Raw genomic sequence first — 21,050 nt, 5'->3', positions numbered from 1 at the left:
TAGTGATGTATTTTATACTTATGGAGATCTTTGGCGAACTCGACAAGAACGAAGAAACGCCGTTTATCAAGGTATTGACTTAACTACAAACCGTAATGTGACACGATTGCGTATTAACGCGGATAATGGAGATGACACTATCGCTAGAGATGCCGCCATTGCGGAGGCTTATGGTAATCGATTTTGTATTCCGCTTGATTTCGAATTGCTAGAATCTCATGCACCATTTTATCAGAGTGCTCTCGGCGATCGCCTGGAGTATGAACTTACCTTTAACGCTTATAACAAGGTTATACGCAGCACAGACCCGGATGTATCCTATACGATAGAAGGGATTAGTCTCGAGTTTGAGAAAGTCACACAACCCGAACTTGCGAGACAGATAGCCGGTTATTATTCGGGTAGGCTCGCTATTTTATATGATAGAATACTACGACATCGTAAAATTCCTCTGGACAAATCTGACACACTCTGGAATATTAATCTCAACGTGCCGGTAAAAAGTATGAAGGGGGTACTGCTGTTGTTTGATGAGTATTACAATCCTAAGATCGATAAGGTTGAAGTGACGATCGAAGGTGTGCCCAATCAACTGTTTAGTCAAGGTATGCGTTCCTATCAACAATGGGATGAAATCAGAAAGTTTTTCGGAACGCAAAAACGCGACCCCGAAGTAGACAAAGTGGTAAAAGATTTAGAACTAGCGGATGTCACAGTCGGCGAATATTTCACGAATAATTATGCTCTTTGGTTGGATATGCGCACCACAGATGATAATTCTCTTCACGGGAGTGGACGTCGTATCGAAAATGCGTCTGAAGGCATTACGATTCAGATTCAGAAAAAAGCTGAAACGGCAGAACCGCTCAATGCGTATGTATTTGTAATTATGGATGGACAATTAAATATAGAAGATGGAAGATTTGTCGAGGCTGTTTACTAAAGAAGCACATTCCGCAATTATTTGCGGGCAAACTGGGTGCGGTAAGACCGAATTTATTTTAGATTTATTACAAACGACATATCGTGGTGTGTTCGAGAATATTGTAATTCTATGCCCTACTCTCGAATATAATAAAGCCTATCGATCCCGAGTGTGGGTAAGAAAGGACCGCGGGGTATACACCGTTAATCCCGGTGATAAACTTCACGAATGGCTTGGGCTGTTTTTTGAAATATTTGCCGGGGGGCCAACGTTGTACATCATCGATGACTGTAGTGACTTAAAGGCTCTTACTCAAAAGAAGCAAATGTTGAGTAAACTCGCATTTTCTGGAAGACACGCGAAACAGTCTGTGTGGGTGTTGACTCAGAAATACAACTCGGTTCTTACTGACCTTCGCGAACAAACAAAATGGGTGGCTTTATTTCACTGTAAGGATAGGGACTCGTTTGATGAGTGTTTAAGAGAAAACGATGTCATTCCAACACAAAATGAACGTAAAGAGGTTAGGAAATCATTGGCAAATACCAAACACTCCAAGTTGATATTAAAAACTGATCAACCAGTTGCATATAAAATTTGCTAGTAATAATCAACAGCTGTTTAACAATGCTTAACAGTTCCTTAGCACTGGTTAGCAATTTCTTAACACTGGTTAGCAATTTCTTAACACTTTTAGTCGTTGGATTTGTAGTTTTTTATTATTTTAAACTTAAAAGGAGGTATATAGAATATAAGAAGAAGATGGACCCATTACTATCCGAGGATCCCAAACGCGACAGGCTTATGGCGGTGGTCTCAGCCGGTGGAGCAAAAGAATATTTAGGGAAAGAGTTTAGTGTTGATAAAATCGAAGCGATGAAAGATCCGGATATAGACAAGCTTTATACGAGATACGAAGCGAGTTTAGGATCGATGATTACAAAATCACTCGGTAATACAATTATACAACTGTATACCAGAGCAGTTTGTATGTATCTCCCCATTGATGACCAAACAAAATTAAATAGTGATCTCGAGCAAGATCCATTCCTGGGACATGCGCTTAACAGCTTTACTTGCGAACTATATCACAGATTTGGCATGTTCTTAGCTCCGCTCACCACAGCTGTAACTACTGTTAAACATTGTCAATTTAATAAATATAATGGAGGAAGTAACGAAACCGAAGAATCAGAAGAAAGTTGAAGCGGGTCGAAAAGGTGCTGCTGCTAGAAAAGCAAAACACGAAGAACTTCTCGAAAAACTTCGAAAAGCGAAAGATGAACAACAACAAGAACCATCATCATCGAGGAGACCAGATCACGTTTTTATCAATCCCTTGTACATTGCTGCTGCTGCTACGATGATAATAGGTTGTGGTGTTTACATATATTTTAATCGGTCGAAAAAACCACCACCACAACCTGTGGTAACAAAACCCAACCCATTTATTATGTTTTGAACATTAATTTGAACACTATTTATAAACAACAATGGCAACACCAAATATAAACGGTAAAGAAATTGCAAACACTGTATACCACGCGGTTGTGGTCAGCGCATTGGCCGCTGGTTACTCGAGATTGACAAAATTAATATTTACGAAAGCCCCGACACCTAGACTGGCTTTCAACCTCGAAGATATCGGGATGGTCACTTTGGATATAGCCCTCGCTATGGCTACGAAGGATATGTTGGAAAAACAAGGTATTCTCCCACATGATATTTTGAAGTAATAATAATATCATCATTATAGTATGGCATCAGTAGCGTTACTCGTTGGTGGGGCAGTAGTAAACGCTTTAGCATTTACCGGAAGTAATTTTTTATTTAGTAAACTGGGGTCTTCAGACGCGTTAGAAGAACAGAAACGACACAACAAAGCGCAAGAACAACTTCAGGCAGCGACCGCAGAATGGCAGAAAGAGAGGATTCAACGTTTAGATTATATCAATGAAAAACTAAGACAACAACAACATGCTGTGAACACGTTTAAGGATGTGGATATGGCTATGCAAGAATATTATAAAGTGATGGGGGAGCCACTACCCCCTCTTTCTCATAAACCCCAACTTTCAGATTTTTATACACCCTCAGAGGGACAAAAAGATCGAGAATACGTATTTATTATCATGACCATGGTCATTTTTGGTTTTGCGATTTCAAAATATTAAACATTTACTTTCTTAAATAAAATGGAAAAGATCTATTACAGCCCAAGCGGTTATTGGAAGGGTTATTCGGCGATTAAAAAACTCGCGAAAGCAGCCAAGGTGTCTGAGGATGAGGCTAGAAAATGGCTACAAAAACAAGCTATATGGCAAATTTATCTACCCCCTCCAAAGTATATTCCGAGAGCAAAATTTGATATTACTATCCCAAATGAGGTTCATCAGGCTGACCTTTTATTTTTACCCTATGACAGAATCAGGCGTAAGACGTATAAGTATGCGCTGACTGTCGTTGATGTTGCGAGTCGATATAAAGAAGCCGAACCCCTAACAACGAAAGACAGCGTCGAAGTGGCGGCCGCTTTTTTACGTATTTACGACCGTAGCCCATTGAAGTTGCCCAAACTTCTTCAGGTAGATCCTGGCCGAGAGTTTATGGGTGCTGTGAACAAAATTTTTAAAAAAGTAAGGCGTGGAAAGACACACAGAAGCCAGGCTATTGTAGAAAGATTTAATCGTACACTGGCAGAACGATTGTTTAGTCATCAATATGTGGCTGAAATGAAATCACCGAATCGATCAACAGAATGGGTCACTAGATTACCGGCTGTTGTGGCTGCATTGAATAATGAGGTGACGAGACTTATAGGTAAGAAACCGTCAGTCGCAATAAAGGTCAAATCGGTAGAAGCCGAATCCTCTGCACCGACTAAAGATGATAAAGGAGAGTTACCGCCTGATGCGCAAGTTCGGTACTTGTATGAGCCCGGTGAGCTCGAGGGTGGAGCTCGCAAACGAGCAACGGATCCCGTTTGGTCTCTTAAAGTTTATAATATTAAGCGTATGATGCCCGGCGATCCTATTCTTTATTATTTACAAAATGGTCCATCCAGAGGGTTTGTACACGAAGAGCTTATGGTTGTTCCTCACGATACAGAAATACCATAGTGCCCATAGGCGTAAGATGTAATACCATCATCTAGCCAATAGCGTTTGGAATCGTACGGTGAGAGTGATGTCTTCATTTGCTTGATCGTGTACATCTTGTGCTTATACGATCTGAACGTTCTCATACTATTAGTAAATTGAACAGATCGATCAATACACTCCTTATACATATCGGGTTCAATTTCATCCTTCACCACACATTTTTTTATGCCCTTGGCTTTCTTGATAACTGATCCATCATCCGCTACAACCGAATACATCTTTGAGCGCAAGCCGCAGAATTGTCGGATCGGTTTACATCCGAGCTCACTTTTCATGTATCCTGGCACTTTCTCTATCGATTTATCATACAATGGATGATCTTTTGGAAAATTACTGCGGTCATGTACATTATCATCCATACCAGCGATAAAATCCTCGCATTCTACGTGGAGAATGAATGAATCGGTATCAGTATATAACATCCTGCATCCATATTTTTTCTTGTAGTGGTTGTAATACAAATCATACATGAGATACTTGGATAGGTCGAGAATGGCCATCCCGATATAGATAGGTTTATTGAGCACAAGCTTATTTTTTTTGTAGTGAATCGCTAGAAGTTTCTCGTTGATGATCATATGATCGACATAAGCCGGTTTGTTTATTAGTTTGCGTGCCTTGTCCTCTTCATCTAACTTGAATAATTTGATATTCGTTCTCATTCTGATATTTTCCATAGTTTTACCAAATACCGAGTTGTTCATTAATTTATACAGATCTTTATCGGCATCGTTAGTAGCGGCTTGTCTCAGTTTGGTGTTCATCAATATATAGGGCGCCATCCAGGGACTTTGATTAAACTTTAACACTTTTGTGATTTTAGTTACTTTCATGCCAAGTTGCGTGTATAGTTTGAGATTTCTATAGTGAACGACATAACCAACCTTATTCCATAGATTCGGAACTAATTTTCTCGTTTCCTTTCCGCGCATCTCGAGTTTTTCACGAAGGCGTCGTTGATAGGGTGAGAGGTTTTCGAGTTTTATTTCTATTTTCTCAGGAGCTAGGGGATAATCGTTATGTTCGTCGTGTAATTCCTCAGGGTACTTGATATCACACTCCACAATATATCCCGTCTCATCATCGTCGGGGTGATTTAGAATCTTTTCGAGATTAGCATCGTTATCCCAGATAAATCCACCCGTGGGTAAAGCTTGTAACATCGCCCAACCATACAAGTTGTTCGCGTCGAGATACATGATATACGAATCCGTTTTTTCAGGTCTGTAATCTTTCATATACTTGTTATTAGCCTCCGCGTATCTTCTTACAGTCATACTGATTCCACCACGTATTCCCGCCTCTATCATGTTATATTGTTCGATATCCGTCAACAGTTCGAGTTCTATTCCCGTACTCTTGAGTAAAGCATCCCAAGACATTCCGGGAAGCGTGTAATAATGAACAGGATCGAGATTATGAGTTCGCAAACACGTATTTCTAAAATTCTGGAACACATCGGCAAGTAACAACACATCAGTGACTAAGTACAGATCGTTATAATCACCTAGATTCTTACATTTAAACTTCTTCCACACATTCTTGGCATGCTCGTGGTCACTTTCTGATATATCCGTGTTGTTAAGTTTACTAAAGAAATGACTTTTCTTTGGTAGTTTCGTATCTTCGTATTTACTCCAATCGGTAATATATTCGTACGGAAAGACTCCTTTTCTCGTAACGAGCTTGAACTCCTCCTCATCTCTGAAATGTTTGCGCGTTAAAAACTTCTTATCATCCGGAAGGTTCTTCGCAAGCTGGTCGAGACTCGAACTCAGGAATGCGAAACTATCTAAAAACTTCAACCTTCCCCAACTGAATGTGATGTACTTCTCTTTATTATTCGCGATACACGTAATTCTACCACCACCTTTGTTCGCGAGCTCCGAAATGATCGCGTGAGAGTCGTAACCTTTGAGGATGTGAAATAATATCGGCAACACAAATTCGTCGGGTTTTATTCTCAATTTAAGATTACACGATGCATGCGCGGCACCTCTATAGTTCCCTGTGATATGGTCATGATCTCTTACTTTATCATTTGCGAGTAGTTCCCCTCTACATATCCAACAAACTCGTTCGTTTTCAAACGATTCGTTATCTTTTTTGGTCATCTTTATTGGAACTGGTTTTTTCAATTCCTTGACAGTATGATAATATATTCTTTGAAGTTTTTCGAGAAAATGACTGACCGCATTCTCACCACGAAATAGTTGCGGTTTGTATGCCCTTCCATCAGACCTAACATGCACAAACCCGTATGACGAGATGATGTGTTCGCTTTCTTTGATGGTATTATTCGAATGGGAATCGTCTTTTATTTCTTTACAAATCGCCTCAAAATCAGCATATATCACATCACTAACTTGCATTTGTTTTTGAAAATTGGTAAATTTGATCATTTTTGTCTTCTCCGATGGCATCTCAACGCGAGAATAGTTCTTGTGGTTGATCTGCGCGCATCGCTTAATATGTTCTTCTAAAAGTTCTGATGATGTTGTACCTGTCAAGCAATACTCACAAAAGTACATGGCTGCTTTGTGTTTGTTTGTATTACTCAGTAGTCTGTTAAAATTCTTAATATAAGTATAATGTTGTCCACCATTTTCATTTTCTATAATAAGAAGTTTAATACGCTCCATGTTGGTGGGTTGTTTTGATATTCTTGCGCGTTCAATCGTTTTATTTTTTAAATAGTATACATTAATAGCAATATTATTTTGAGTCTCGATCCTTGTAATTTGCTTTATTGGTGTAGGAAAGTCAATATTTTCAAAATTAAACCCATCATCAGAAGGATAGGAATAAGTTAAATTAGAATTCACTTTTGCTGGAAACTTGTGTGCACGTAAACAATGTCTTATACATTGATCATCTTTATTTTTAATATTAATCACAGCTCTTTTATTTTTTAACCACTGTGGTGATTCAATAAAGGATCCTGGAGATGTAATAGAAACTCTATTCACCCATAAACTAAAGATTCTTTTAATGAACCATCCTGAACCTTCATTTGTAAAATTTTCTATTTTTAACAAAATCTGTTTTATTTGTTTTTCAATATCTTGATCATCAACAACATCAATAATACTTTGATATTCCGATCGAAATACAGCTACAGTAGTATCATTATTTTTAATTTGACCAAACTCCACTGTTAAAACAATATTTTGTTTGGTCAGTGGAATAGCTCTTTGGTTAATAGTGTCCACTTTACTCATCATAAACGAAAGCGGATCTATTTCATTTGGAAGAGCTGCAAGTTTATAATTTTTAATAATACTACCAAACTCCTCCGTGGATTCAGCTTTATGTTGTAGTTGACGTATATTTTTAATAAGTTCATCTTTTTTCATTCTACTAAAACCACGAATTTTGAGCTTTCGTGCGATATCTTTAAGCGTAGCATTGGTCTCCCCCTCCAAAGCATCAAACCCCAGTGCTTTAATCAACTCAGTTTTATTCATAGATTCATGATTAGGAATCTCTTTTCTTGAAGCGAGATCACGGTAATATTTTTCAGAATATCGTTGCACCATTTTTCTCTCTATATATACTATTATATTTTTTTCTCTAATAGGATTTTTTTTTACAAGTTGATCAATCTCTGAATCCAATGATTACTCCACCAAAGGGTGGAATATACCCTCTTGAATAAGTTTCAAAAGGGTCAATTTCATCATCGTCATCATCAGAAATATAACCCTCAGAGTCGCTTGAATGTTCTCCACAATCGGGTATAGGATCAATCTTTTTCTCCATGGGAGGAGGCTTCTGTTTTTTATGCTTACATTTACAACAAATAACATACTTCGTACGTACATAAAGGTTGCATTTTATACAAAGTACTGGAAGTGACATTCCTTTTCTATGACATTTAATATGATCTTTACAATAGAGCCCCATGCAAGCTCGACCACATACTCTATTTGTTTTAACTTGGGGGTACTCACAAATGTTATGCGGAAAAGGCATTATTTTTTCTATATAGACAATATAATCTTTTCTCTAATAGGGTGATCACAATCTTCGCGCGCGCGGGAAGCAGGCTGTGCGCGGGACCACTCCCACTACACACGCCGTGCGGTCGCTAGCACACACGGGGAACGGGGCGACCGTTTCGCTCTCCATACACGTAACTGGTTATAACTGGTTTTAACTAGATTTTTTTTATGATGCTTGAGGGCGGTATTGCGCGGTTTTGGGCTGGGGTCGGTTGTATATAGAACCCCCATGACCGTTTCGCTCCCCCATACACATATCCAACCTTTTTTTTTTTATCTTGTGATTTGGCTCTCCATACACATATAACTTGTTTTAACTATATATATATTTTTTTTTTATGCTTGAGGGTCATATTACTCCAATATACACAGGTTTTGGCTAAATTTTTTTTATGCTTGAGGGCCTTAACACAAGCTAATACGCCCAAAAAAGTTGTATATAGAACCCCCATCTCTTATACTACTTGCCTAGTGTAGCACAAGTACTTTAAATCTTTTGCTTTTGAGTGCATGATTGAATTTACCCATGATAACAGTTCAGTTACCCCAGGTTACCGTAGTTTGCTGCACCTATTCCTAGTAACAAAGCTTAACCCTTTCGCTGCCAGGAAAATAAGATTTAAGTGAAATCTATTTGCCAGGGTTTTTTCCCAAAAAACGGGTATAAATTTTCAAAAAATTCTGTGCTCTTTGTTATTGGAGAAAGACCCATAAAAGTATATATTTTCTGAAAGGGAAATGAATAAAGAATACAAAACACATGATGTTTTCCCATTTTATGCATTTTAAGTGACATGCTGTTGTTTTGAAATCAGTGTTTTGTTTTTTGTCACATTTTCAACTTGTTCATTACAAACATTAGTCTGGTAATTTGCACAAAAATATCATTTTCTGGACAAATGGATATCTGCACACACAAAATCATACTAGAACAACCACAATATAAAAAAAAAACTGAAAAAGAAATAGATGCATTGTGACTTCTGCAAGTGATAATATGGATGTGAGGCCACGCCCCCTCAGTCTCCACCCCCCCCCTCCTCTTCACCCCTCTCACACCGTCACTTCATCAGACCGCGTTGGATGAGTGCCAAGAAAATAGCTCATACGGTGCCCTGCTAAAAATTCGGTGACCTGTCGTCTGCTAGAGTTGAACAGCCTGCATCACTCACTGATAGTTGTATCTTGGCCACTCTCTTGATTGCTCCCTTTATTTTCTATCAAATCGTCCTATAAATGTTCACCACTGTCTTCTCCTTTGAATTTATGCTCCAATTCTTTCTGAGCATCAGCTAAAGAAAGTAATCTTGGTTGATTTAGTTCGCCACGATCGCATGTCTTGAGCACGGAGTCAGTCCGACATTTTGTTGAGCGAGCGAGGAGAGGAGCCAGGCAAAGACTGCGGCCAGTAACCCAACCAAAACGTTCAAATAAAGGACTGCCTTATGACGCAGATGGTGTTTCTAGCTATGAGTAGAATCCAGAAAGATTCCCCAAGCTAAAGCTACCAGCATTTTTGTCAACGAACTGAATGCAAAGCAGGGAAAAGTCAGAATATTTCGATGACGAGTTATCTTGTCATTGTGGCAGCGAAGCATACATGCTTGCCATGACGAGTTATCTCGTCATGCAGGCAGCCTAGGGGTTAAGGATAGACTGTTTTGTGATTATTAACCCTTTTGCATTCAGATTCTCTGAGGCCAAACTCCCCTAGATTTCGGATTCTTTTGGTGAGTTTAGCCGCAAAATGGGTGTGTATAGTTCACGCTTCACCACAACCAAGAATAAACCTCTAGAGTCATGAAATTCGGCAGGTATGGTCATGAGACTTTGTTCTGTCATGTGAGTGAGATTCTGTGTGTCTAGATGTGAAAGGTTGTGTCTCTGTCACCAAAATGTCACCAAATATGTCACATGCGATGGTGACAATTCTAATACAGCACACCAACATGCAGTTATTCCATGCACATGCACGTTAGTGTTGTGAAATGAAGCTGCGGCCTACCTGAGATGATCTGTCGCCTGTCTGCCAGTACAGTCCCCACAGGTAATCCAAAGAATGTCACACAACTAGTGTCAGTTGTCACAACTGAAGAGTTGCTGGAGATAATTTCAAGCACAGTTCCATGTTGCTCTTATGTCAGTGTTCTAAGCACTTTGTACAGATCTGTTTATATATGCACACAATGTGTTACTGTACAGTAAGGATAGTGAGTAGAGTGTCACTGCTAAGTGTCACAGAGTCACCAAAACTACAGGTAAGCACACACACACACCCACAAACAAAAACAAGCTAGCTTGTCCTAATGTTGAGGCACATTCTGTCCATGATAGTCATGGAAACAGTCATTCCTGTGGAAGCAGAGGGGTACCTGGCAGAAAGAACACATATACGATGTTTCTACCCCTCATCCCTTTGCTGTCCTGCGACCGTCTTTGATGCACTGCCGACAGACTCTACGTCTCCCTTTGATCTTTTCTAACTTGTGATGGTCGATGCTGGCCAAGGCAATGGGGGCATCTGGCACTGCTTTGCTGCGCCCTGCTTTGCGCTTCCTGGAGGTGAATCCTGCGTGAAGTTGTTCTGCAATGTCAGCGCGAAACATCAAGTGGTCATAGGTCTTGTTCACTGGGGCATGAGGTGAAACTTCCCAGGTGAGGTAGGCCTGGACAATGCATAAGTTGACCAGAGAATGGAAAATGTAGTGCCACCATTTCTTGTTCTGATGACCAACAGGGTAGTAGGCGCGATACTGGTCTGACTTGTCAACGCCACCCATGTACTTGTTGTAGCTGGCGATGACTGTCGGTGTCACTTTGTCCTCCACTGTCGTCATACCTGGTGGCTGGTTGGTGCTGAGAAGGTAAATCTGACGGTTGTCTTTGTAGACTGTGGCCATCAGTGAGCCCTTCTGCATCTGCAGCAATTTTCCCTTCTCTTTCAATTTGGCAGTCTTGACCTCCTCTGGTAACCCTTTGCGGTTGACGTTGACAGTGGCACAGGCATATGTCCCATTTCGGGCCAGGTGTGTCATCAAGGGGACACTGGTGAAAAAACGATCAAAATACAGGTGCCTGTTTTGATGGTAGAAAGGTGATGCCAACATGTGAACGACTTCATGCCCAAGACTGATGGTGGTGTCTCTGCGACTTGCACGGCCAGTGTAAATATCAAATGCAACGCAGTACCCTGTCCTGGCGTCACACATCTCCCACACCTTGATGCCCCATTTGGTTGGCTTGGCTGGCATGTACTGCTTGAAAAATATCCGACCCTTGTACCCGATCATTGCCTCATCAATACTTAGTTCACGACCTGGATGGTAGTTGGTCCGGAACAAAGGAAGAATCATGTTGATGAAATTTCTCACCTTGTACAAGGGGTCATAGTCGGGGTGATCACGTGCAGGTGTGTTAGATGTGTCGCGCAGATGAAAGTACTGGTTGATTTTGAAAAACCGTGTTTTGGGCATGACACTGCTGATTCAGTTATTCCTGAAGCGAGGGTCGGTTGACCAGTAGCACCACAAACGTGGCAGACGATTGATCCCCATCATGATCAGCACAGAGAGATAGGCCCGCATTTCATCAGGTATTGTTTCGAACCAAAGAGGGTCAGGTGTGCCCCGGGCTGCTTGTTTTTGTCGGGCATACCTGTTGGTCTCTTCTGCTGCAACCTGAAAAAAATGTGATGGGTATAAACCAAAAAAAATAATCCAGAGGGGTGGCAGTGCTTGGCAGTGAATGTGCAGGGCCTGTCGGCTGCTGGAATGTGGCCACGTTGGTAGTATGTCAGGTCTTGACGACCTGGAGTGGCAGGCAGTAAATAATAAAATTAAAGGCTGGCTCCCACCAACAATCACAACAACAAAATAAACACTTGTGACGAAGAACTTTCACCACATTCGCCAGCTACAGACACAAAATGACACAATATAACACTAAATAGCAATTTAACCTTTTATTTCCCTTAATACAACATGTGCACAGCCCACTTAATCACGCACTCAACACTCAGCCTTCTCGTTCGCTTCCGACGTAATGGTAACTTCAGCACACTACACACTAAACCCACAATCTTTCCACGCAATCCTGTGAGCAACAATCTCAATGCCTGGTCGATAACCTCTCGACCACCACATACATAGGTCACCAATCAAAGAACATTCACAATCCAGCATGCAAAGGTTATAGTACAACAAGAGCAAAAGACATTCTTAGGGTCTCTTATGATCGGTACGAATCATCCCCTGGAGTTCCCGACAACCTCAAGGCACGTTCAGGCCTAGTTATTTAACACAGTACTTACGAAGAACTCTCTGACGTCATGAACTCCTCATTGTGCACTACACCACACACGCTGGAATCTCACGTCTCTGTTATGACTTGACACACGCACTACACAAACAGTGCCTCCACATCTTCAGCAGCAACAAATCGCGCCACCACCTTTTCCCTCCTCTCGTCGAAGAGCACGCTCGTGCTGGGACACTTCACCACGAGCGTTCCGGGCTCCTGCCTCGTCGACCTCGGGGTGAAGTCCGAAGTCCGCCTCCTCCGGCAACCGCAGCTCCCCCACACGTGGATAACCAACGTTCCGCTCTCCCTCTGTCCGAGAACCTACACTCAGCTTCCCCTACCACACGTTGGACTACTCACACAGGGAGAATGTACAGGGGTGGGATAGATCTAAACGGTAAAACAAAATATGATTAGGCAGATCCAGCCAGAAGAAAAGGTTATGGGGCTATGTACAGGAACGGAGATGCACAATGAGAATTTCACGTATCCAACGTCCTCCGACGCCCGCTGGCCACGCTTTCCCAGGACGACGAACACAAAAGGGAACTGGCTCACACCCCGTACTTCACAGTCACTGGTGACAAAGGAATAACACCGTTCTTCGCTGCACAGCAACGTTGTACTAAGCTTAGTAACGCAAGATGTAGCTCACCCACAGCAATGCTAGTACCCCAGTCCCAAAACAAACAATACAATCCTTCAGCACACTTCTAACAAGTGCTTCAGGCACAAGGAAAACAAGGAATAGTCCATCACCTCTGGACTGAAGTCCCTAGCACACAGTACCACCATGCACTAAGTCACATCCAAAACATGGAGCAAAAAACAAACGCCTGCCTTCCGCAGGGAGCACACACATAGGTGTCTCTCTCAACTACCCCCACGTAGAACTCTCTGATTGGTTAAAATATACTACAGCTGATTGGTTAAAATACACTACAGCTGATTGGATGACCGTTCATCCACCTTACATTCTGATTGGTTAAAATACACTACAGCTGATTGGTTATATACAAGTCTATTTACAGATCTAGACTCTTGCACTCGCTGCCTAACTTGGCAACAACCACACTACATTTGGCGCTTAGCGCTGTCTCAGTCCTGACAGAGTAGCCGGTCGCCACGTGGTTTGCAGAGCGGCGAGTGGCACATTGTCCTTGGGATCACTTTCACCACTTTCTTCTTGATCGGAACCTAAATGCACATCAGAATCTTCTTCTAATTCTTCACACTCTTCATTCGCATCATATTTCGACACTTCTTCTAATATAAGACCTAATTCATCCGCTGAATAATCCTCGAACTCACTGGTGCATGCATACGACGCCATTGTGAAAACCGGTCAGTTTCATTCACAACTCTCCACACGCAGTTTCCCTCCTTTCTTTGTGAATGGAAGTGGTGCTAGCATCCAAAAATAGCGATGCCAGATTATTGGACTATAGTAGGGAACTTTCCACCAACTTTTAGTGCCTGTTGAGCATCGTCACGGCACATGATGGAAAAGTACCACACACACGCTGCCGGCGCCGTACGCATCGAGGCACTGCGCACGCGCGAGCAGTGCCGGCTCCTACCGTTATCAGAAGGAAAGGGTTAAACATGTTTAACTACACATACCTTACCGTGACCCACTAGTGCAGACTCCAGCAGGGGTCTGATTCCTGTCCTGTGCAAACTACTAGTAAGTCCGCTATGCAGAGAAAATGAAAGCCGATAACTTCCCGGAAGTAGATTACCTCCCTTCTGTGTCCATAATTACTTCCGGGATGTTATCAGCCATAACTACATTCGTTTTCTACACATAGGCGGGTAGCAGTTTGCACAGGACAGGAACCGACCCCTGCTGGAGTCTGCCCTAGTGGGTCACAGTGAGCATGTGTAGTTAAACGTGATTTCAGGAAATATATTTCCACTGTATGCAATTGGATGTGTAAACTGAGTTTCCATGGTGACAGGTGCCACAAACGGAGCTGGATCTGGACACGGTCAGGACGATTCTTGGAGAGTACAAGATCCACAATGCCGACATCACGCTACGCTACGACGCCACCGCTGAAGATCTGATCGATGTGGTGGAGGGGAACAGAGTCTATATCCCCTGCATCTACCTCCTCAACAAAATTGACCAGATTTCCATTGAGGTGGGTGAAGAGTAGGGTGACGATGATTTGATGATTTTTCCTGTCGGGAGGGGGGGGCGGGGGGGGGGGGGGGGGGGGAGTGGGGGTGTTGGGGGGGTTCAGATTGTTTTTTGGCTCTTCTGTGTGAACATATTGAGTCTGTGTCCCATGTTTGGTTCTCTGTGTGTCTGTGAGTATATACGAATGTGTGTGTGTGTCTGTGGTGAACTTTAGCAAATTCATTTTCTCTGGAAAGGCTGATATCTCAGCACCAAATTTTGATTAAACATAGATAAAAAAATATTTTTAAAAACACCCCCAGAATACTTTCCACATACACCTATTTTGTGGTGTAAGTATTCCGGATTAAACCATATCTCTAGGTGGTAAATGGTTTATTTCATTTAGCCTCTGGATTCGCAAGATTTTCTGAAGTTCTTTCCGGTTTCTTGAAAGAGTAACATTAAAAGTTGCAGTTTTAAGATGGCATGACATTCTGTTTTGTGTCCGCAGTTAAAGAAAGAAAAGAAAGAAATTCTGGACACACCCCCAGATGCATAAAGAAAGAAAATTAGCAGCAGATGAGATCATAAGCAGAAAAATGAAGAAGATGCCAGTCAAACTGATGAACCAATCAATCAGTAGCCAATCAAGCACTGGAGGACAAACTTGATCCATTTTCAACCACACCTTGAGATAGGAATCAGAAATGACACCAAATCAAGAAAATAGATTACAAGTCAAGTTCATCTTCAACAAGTGCAGAATTGAAAAGTCAGATTTCCATATTAAAACACAATTCTAAAAAAATACATGTATATGAATAATGAAAATGAGACCTTTTTTTCCTTCACATTTTCCAGGAGTTAGACATCATCTACAAGATTCCGCACTGTGTGCCCATCTCGGCACACCACAAGTGGAACTTTGACGACCTATTGGAGAAGATGTGGAACTACCTCAAGCTGGTGCGAATGTGAGTCACCTGAAGGGCCTTCATTGCTCGTGTCTGTTTAATTACACATACTTAACCGTGACCCAACTAGTGCAGACTCCGGCAGGGGTCTGACATTCCTGTCCTGTGCAAACTACTATCTGCCTATGCGGAGAAAACGAAAGTACTACGGCCGATAACCTCCCGGAAGTAGGTAACCTCCCCTTTGTCCCGCTAGCTAGCGCCCTCTTTTTCCAGCAGACATCATGACTCCTGTTCCTGTGCTCTTCATACGGCTAAGTTTTTTCCTGTTTTCTGCCTGTCTGTCGATTCTCTGGCGTCCTTGTTTGTGGTCAAATTATGTCTCCAACCAGGTCACATAATTATGTAGCTCGATTGGGGAATCGTGCTAAAATTAAGGCGCGATTGCAATCGATTCGCTGACACTCTGGGCCCTCTACTCCTGGCCCTCTCAACAACGCCAACCCGCCGCCTTCTCCACTTCCTCCGCTCCCTCCGGTTGACTCCAGACCTCCGCCACCTCCCACACCTCCTCTGGTGACTTCTAGAGGTTTGTTGCCACACACTCAGGTCAGTGTTGCCTTTAATGTCATTTTTATCGATCTGCAAACGCACTCGACGCGATCCGTGTTTTCTCGGCCCTGCCAGTCAGCAGTGTACGAGTCGACCTCCTCTATCTCTTTACCCATACCCACAGTTGCACCAATGGAATGTGCCACAATCCCTTTGGGGAAACAACACCACAAAAAAAAAAACCCAGCTTGTTTTGGATCCGCACGTTAGACTGGGCCCTATGTGCGATGCGTCCATGGTGGCGGCCATGACATCGGATCACGCGACCCCCACGTGGCATGCCTCGACCGTCTCGGATCCATTGGCAACCGAGGCGCGTAGAGATGCCCTCCCCTGGTGTAGGGAGGAAGGTGGACCACTAGGGGACACGCTTGCCCATACGCGTGCACCCCCCTCCTTGTCCGGATCACCCGATCCAAGGGAGGCAACCCCTGCTTCGGCACCCTTGCCGATGACCGCCGCAGTTATTTCCCTTGCACCGGCACTGCTCCTCACCTATAGTGCGGGTGTGTGCACGGTCCCACCAAGCTATGCGGTGATGACCCCATCTGCCACACCGCTGCTTGCTGCTGTTTCCCACCCACTAATGGCGTCTCAGCAAGCTGCTCAACCAAACAAACAGCAACTCATCGCTAATTTGCTGCTGCAGTTATGCACCAACATGCTTCCCGGTGCCACACCTTGCGCCTGCACCGCCCCTCGCCCACAGAGCAGGCACGTTTGAACTTCGGCGGTGCTGGATTCTTCTGCCCCATTGCCTAACTCTGCTGTTACCCAGACTAATATCAGCACTTCCACGTTGGAGTGTCTCTTAATAACTCAATCCTGCCTCTCGGCAGTGCTCGGGCCGATCTTGTCTATCCCTTTATCCGTCAACACACAACAGCTGAACGTCGGTCCTCTCGCAGGAGCTATTCGTGAGAATGGACCGCCATTCAGCTACAGGGGGATGCACATCCCACGGCAAGCCGACGGACTTGTCACCACCTCGCCCACGACGCCCATAACACTGGATTACGGCACCGTCATGCCACATGCCCTGACTGTCTCGCGTCCGATGGCGACTGATTTGGGTTGGGATGCCCATGGCACTAAGGGACATTATAATTATTCCCCTTGCGGCCGTTTTCACCTGTGTCGGTTACGATGGCATCGAACCACGGACTCTCACACACAGCATGACACTCCTCCCTCTACAGTGAGGACACGTCGCACCAGGGGATATGTGCTTTAAAGACACCATCCTTTTCGACGATTATCGGTGCCAAGGGAGGCAACTCCGCATTTGTAACCTAGGTGATTGAAGCTGTTGTTACTTTCGCCGACACAGCACGTTAATCCTGCCCCCCGTGCTGTCCACCAACAATGTTTTCTTTCGGTTTCTCATTGGGTCCTGATACCCAGTCATGGACTTTACACATCTTTGCACAACAACTGCACCTTTCTTGCTGTTTCTCAGGCTATTGGCCACTGAACTTTGGGGTTCTTCATCCCCCCACACTTGCACACAGTCTCTCTACAGGCAACCATCCCTACACATTGACAGGAAATAAATCACAATATTTCCCCTTCTATTCTTTTTGATTTCTTATCAAAAAAAAAAGAAAAAAAAAGTGTGTTTATATACATATATATATAGATATATATATATATAGAGCTCTCTCTCTCTCTCTCTCTCTCTCTCTCTCTCTCTATATATATATATATATATATATATATATATATATACCACATCTTGCTACATTTAGACACATTTCTATTTACACTTATAAGTGTATACTTATCCCTCGGTATACACATGTGTGTGCGCTTAAGGGATAGGTTCATACGACTTTCATGTTAACATGTACAATTTTATTTCTATCTCTATTCATAGACATCTATTCATTTAGATTCCCTACATAGCAATATAGACACACTTGCAATTGCATCATTCTGTTCACATGCCCAGATCTCTCTGTGTCTACATACTAGCACTTTATTCATGTGCGTATGTACATCTCTTGAGAGTCAGGTCAGGTCATTAGATCTGCTACTGGTAACCTGTACAACCTGTTCAGGGTCGGGTTGCCAGCGACTAAACCGGCACTCCCACCGCTCCCTTCCGGGACTGGTGAGGCGGGTGGCTAGACACCCTTATGGAGATCCATAAAAGGGCGTTGGCTCAGGAGAGCCACCGACGGCCATCTAGCTCCACCGTGCTGTGTGCATGCCACACGCAGTTGGCCCCCGGGGTGTGTCTACCCATGCATGCGAAGTCTGGATCCGGCAGAATCTGCGGAAGAAACCTATCGGTTCAACGGAGAGGAAGGCGGTTACAGCAACGCACTGTGGAGTGCAGAGAGCAAGATGAGACACCGAAAGGATATCTTGGTCATCCACTGCATCCGTGCTCATCCTCCAGTCGTCTCGACTTAGTCTTGCCACTGGAAATTGGTGGACCCGGACGAGAGAGTGAGGTCGACGTTGCGCAACTCCTCTTCACTTTAAACAAACTCATCGTGCAAGTCATCAGTCATCCAAAATGACCTTTCATCCTTCATCATTTCATCACCCCCAAGTCCTGTGGCGACAGGCGAGCGACGAAATGACAGGTGTGGGTACACTGGTAGTCGCAGCTGCAGACCTGCATGCAGGCGGCTCAGGCCATAGGGTCGTTCTTCGTCGACAGGAGCAGCGATGGAGCTCGGCAGCCGTCTGAGCGTCTGAGCAGCCCTCTTTAGGAATGCACTGCTCACCTCCCTGGCATGAGGAAGGGGCTAGAAAAGGTGCCCTAAAAATTGCCTGCTCCATATCACCCTGGCCAGCATACCGCGGCTGGCGGGGACCCTACATCAGCGGTCGAAACAAAAAGAAAGAAAAGAAAAAAACAAGGATCGTTCCTCTCACCATTGGTGCTTGGAACATAAGGACTCTCCTGGACAGAGATAACGCGGACAGACCCCAAAGGAGAACGGCACTAGTTGCATCCGAACTCGCCAGATACAACGTTGACATCGCAGCCTTGAGTGAGACTCGGCTTGCAGGCGAAGGCGAGCTCTGTGAACAGGGATCTGGTTACACCTTCTTCTGGAGTGGACGAGGAAGCGAAGAGCGACGTGAGGCTGGCGTTGGTTTTGCAGTAAAAACAGCACTTGTCAGCAAGCTAGCTGGAATCCCAAAGGGAGTCAACGATAGGCTTATGACCATGAAACTCCCACTGGCATCTGGCCAGAAGCACCTCACCATTGTCAGTGCCTACGCCCCAACCATGACCAACCCGGATGAAGTGAAGGCGAAGTTCTATGAGGACCTTCACTCTGTCATTGCTGCTATCCCTAAAGCAGACAAGCTCATCATTCTTGGGGACTTCAATGCTAGAGTTGGCTTTGACTACATCTCCTGGGATGGAGTGATTGGAAAGCACGGTGTGGGCCACTGCAACCCAAATGGATTGCTTTTGCTTCAGACCTGTGCAGAGCACGAACTGCTGATAACCAACACAGTTTTCTGCCTCCCTACCCATAACAGGACGTCATGGATGCACCCTCGCTCAAAGCATTGGCATCTCATCGATTATGTCATTGTCAGGAAAAGGGATAGGCAAGATGTACGTGTAACAAAGACCATGTGCGGCGCCGAGTGTTGGACAGACCATCGCCTTCTAGTTTCAAAGCTGAATATTCGAATCCAGCCCAAGAGACGCCCCCAAGGCCAGAAGGCTCCAAAACGGCTCAACATCGCTAAGCTGAAAAACATCACCATCAAACAGTCCTTTGTGGAGCTGCTGGAAGATCGTCTGGAATCCGCCTCTCTGGACAACCAGAATGTGGAGTCTGACTGGAGGACCCTGTGTGAGCTGATCTATAGTACAGCTTCAGAGACCCTGGGACCCATGACCAGAAAGCACAAAGACTGGTTTGATGAAAACTGTGATGAAATCAAGCAGCTTCTGGATGAGAAACGCCGTCTGCATCAAGCCTACCTGAGCAACCCAAAGTCCACATCAAAAAAGAATGCGTACGATGCCATCCGCAGGACTGTTCAGCAAAAGTTACGCCAGATGCAGGATAAGTGGCTGAGTGACAAAGCTGATGAGATCCAGGGATATGCTGACAGGCACGATATGAAGAGGTTCTATGATGCCTTAAAAGAAGTCTACGCCCCCACATCCTCAGGATCATCGCCCCTCCTCAGTGCAGATGGGAATACCTTGATCACCGAGAAGGAGAAAATTCTCGAACGCTGGGCTGAGCACTTCAACAGTGTCTTAAATCGCCCTTCCTCCATAAATGATGAAGCCATAGACCGTCTCCCACAAGTCCCCATCAACGAAGCACTGGACGATCCGCCAACACCTCTTGAGACCCAGAAAGCAATCCGTCTGCCATCCAGCGGCAAAGCACCTGGCTCAGACTCCATACCAGCAGAGGTCTACAAGGATGGAGGCACTGTGCTGACTGAGAAGCTCCATCAGCTGTACTCACTCATGTGGAAAGAAGAGACGATCCCCCAGGATTTCAAAGATGCATCTATCATTCACTTGTACAAGCGAAAGGGGAACTGGCAAGCCTGTGATAACCATCGGGGCATTTCCTTGCTCTCCATCGCAGGCAAGATACTTGCCAGGATCCTACTAAACCGCCTCACAGCACACCTTGACCAAGGTCATTTGCCTGAGAGCCAATGTGGATTCCGGAAAGAGCGCGGAACCACCGACATGGTGTTTGCTGCAAGGCAGCTGCAAGAGAAATGTCAGGAGCAAAATGCTGATCTGTTCTCCACCTATGTTGACCTCACTAAGGCCTTCGACACTGTGAGTAGAGAGGGACTGTGGAAGATCATGGCCAAGTACGGATGCCCTCGGAAATTTATTTCCTTGGTCAGCCAATTCCATGAAGGCATGCAGGCTCGAGTCCAGGACAAAGGCGAAACATCTGCTCCTTTTGCTGTCACAAATGGTGTCAAGCAAGGCTGCGTCCTGGCTCCAACGCTGTTCAGCCTCATGTTCTCTGCAGTGCTTACTGA

General features: G+C 44.1%; 1 protein-coding gene across 2 annotated transcripts in view; it reads left to right on the top strand.

Annotated features, from left to right (window-relative positions):
• LOC143274884 (guanylate binding protein 128up) overlaps positions 1-21,050 on the top strand; it is a 53,506-nt gene that overhangs the window by 20,645 nt on the left and 11,811 nt on the right. For both annotated transcript variants that reach the window (XM_076578860.1, XM_076578861.1), the window contains exons 6-7: positions 14,351-14,536; positions 15,379-15,491. In XM_076578860.1, coding sequence (XP_076434975.1) covers positions 14,351-14,536; positions 15,379-15,491 — 299 coding nt within the window. The remainder of the gene's footprint in view (positions 1-14,350; positions 14,537-15,378; positions 15,492-21,050) is intronic.

The sequence above is a fragment of the Babylonia areolata genome, chromosome 29, assembly GCF_041734735.1.
Source record: "Babylonia areolata isolate BAREFJ2019XMU chromosome 29, ASM4173473v1, whole genome shotgun sequence".
NCBI lineage: Eukaryota > Metazoa > Mollusca > Gastropoda > Neogastropoda > Buccinidae > Babylonia > Babylonia areolata.
The sequence above is the reverse complement of the archived record's forward strand: the minus strand, read 5'-3'. Positions and strand labels throughout refer to the sequence as shown.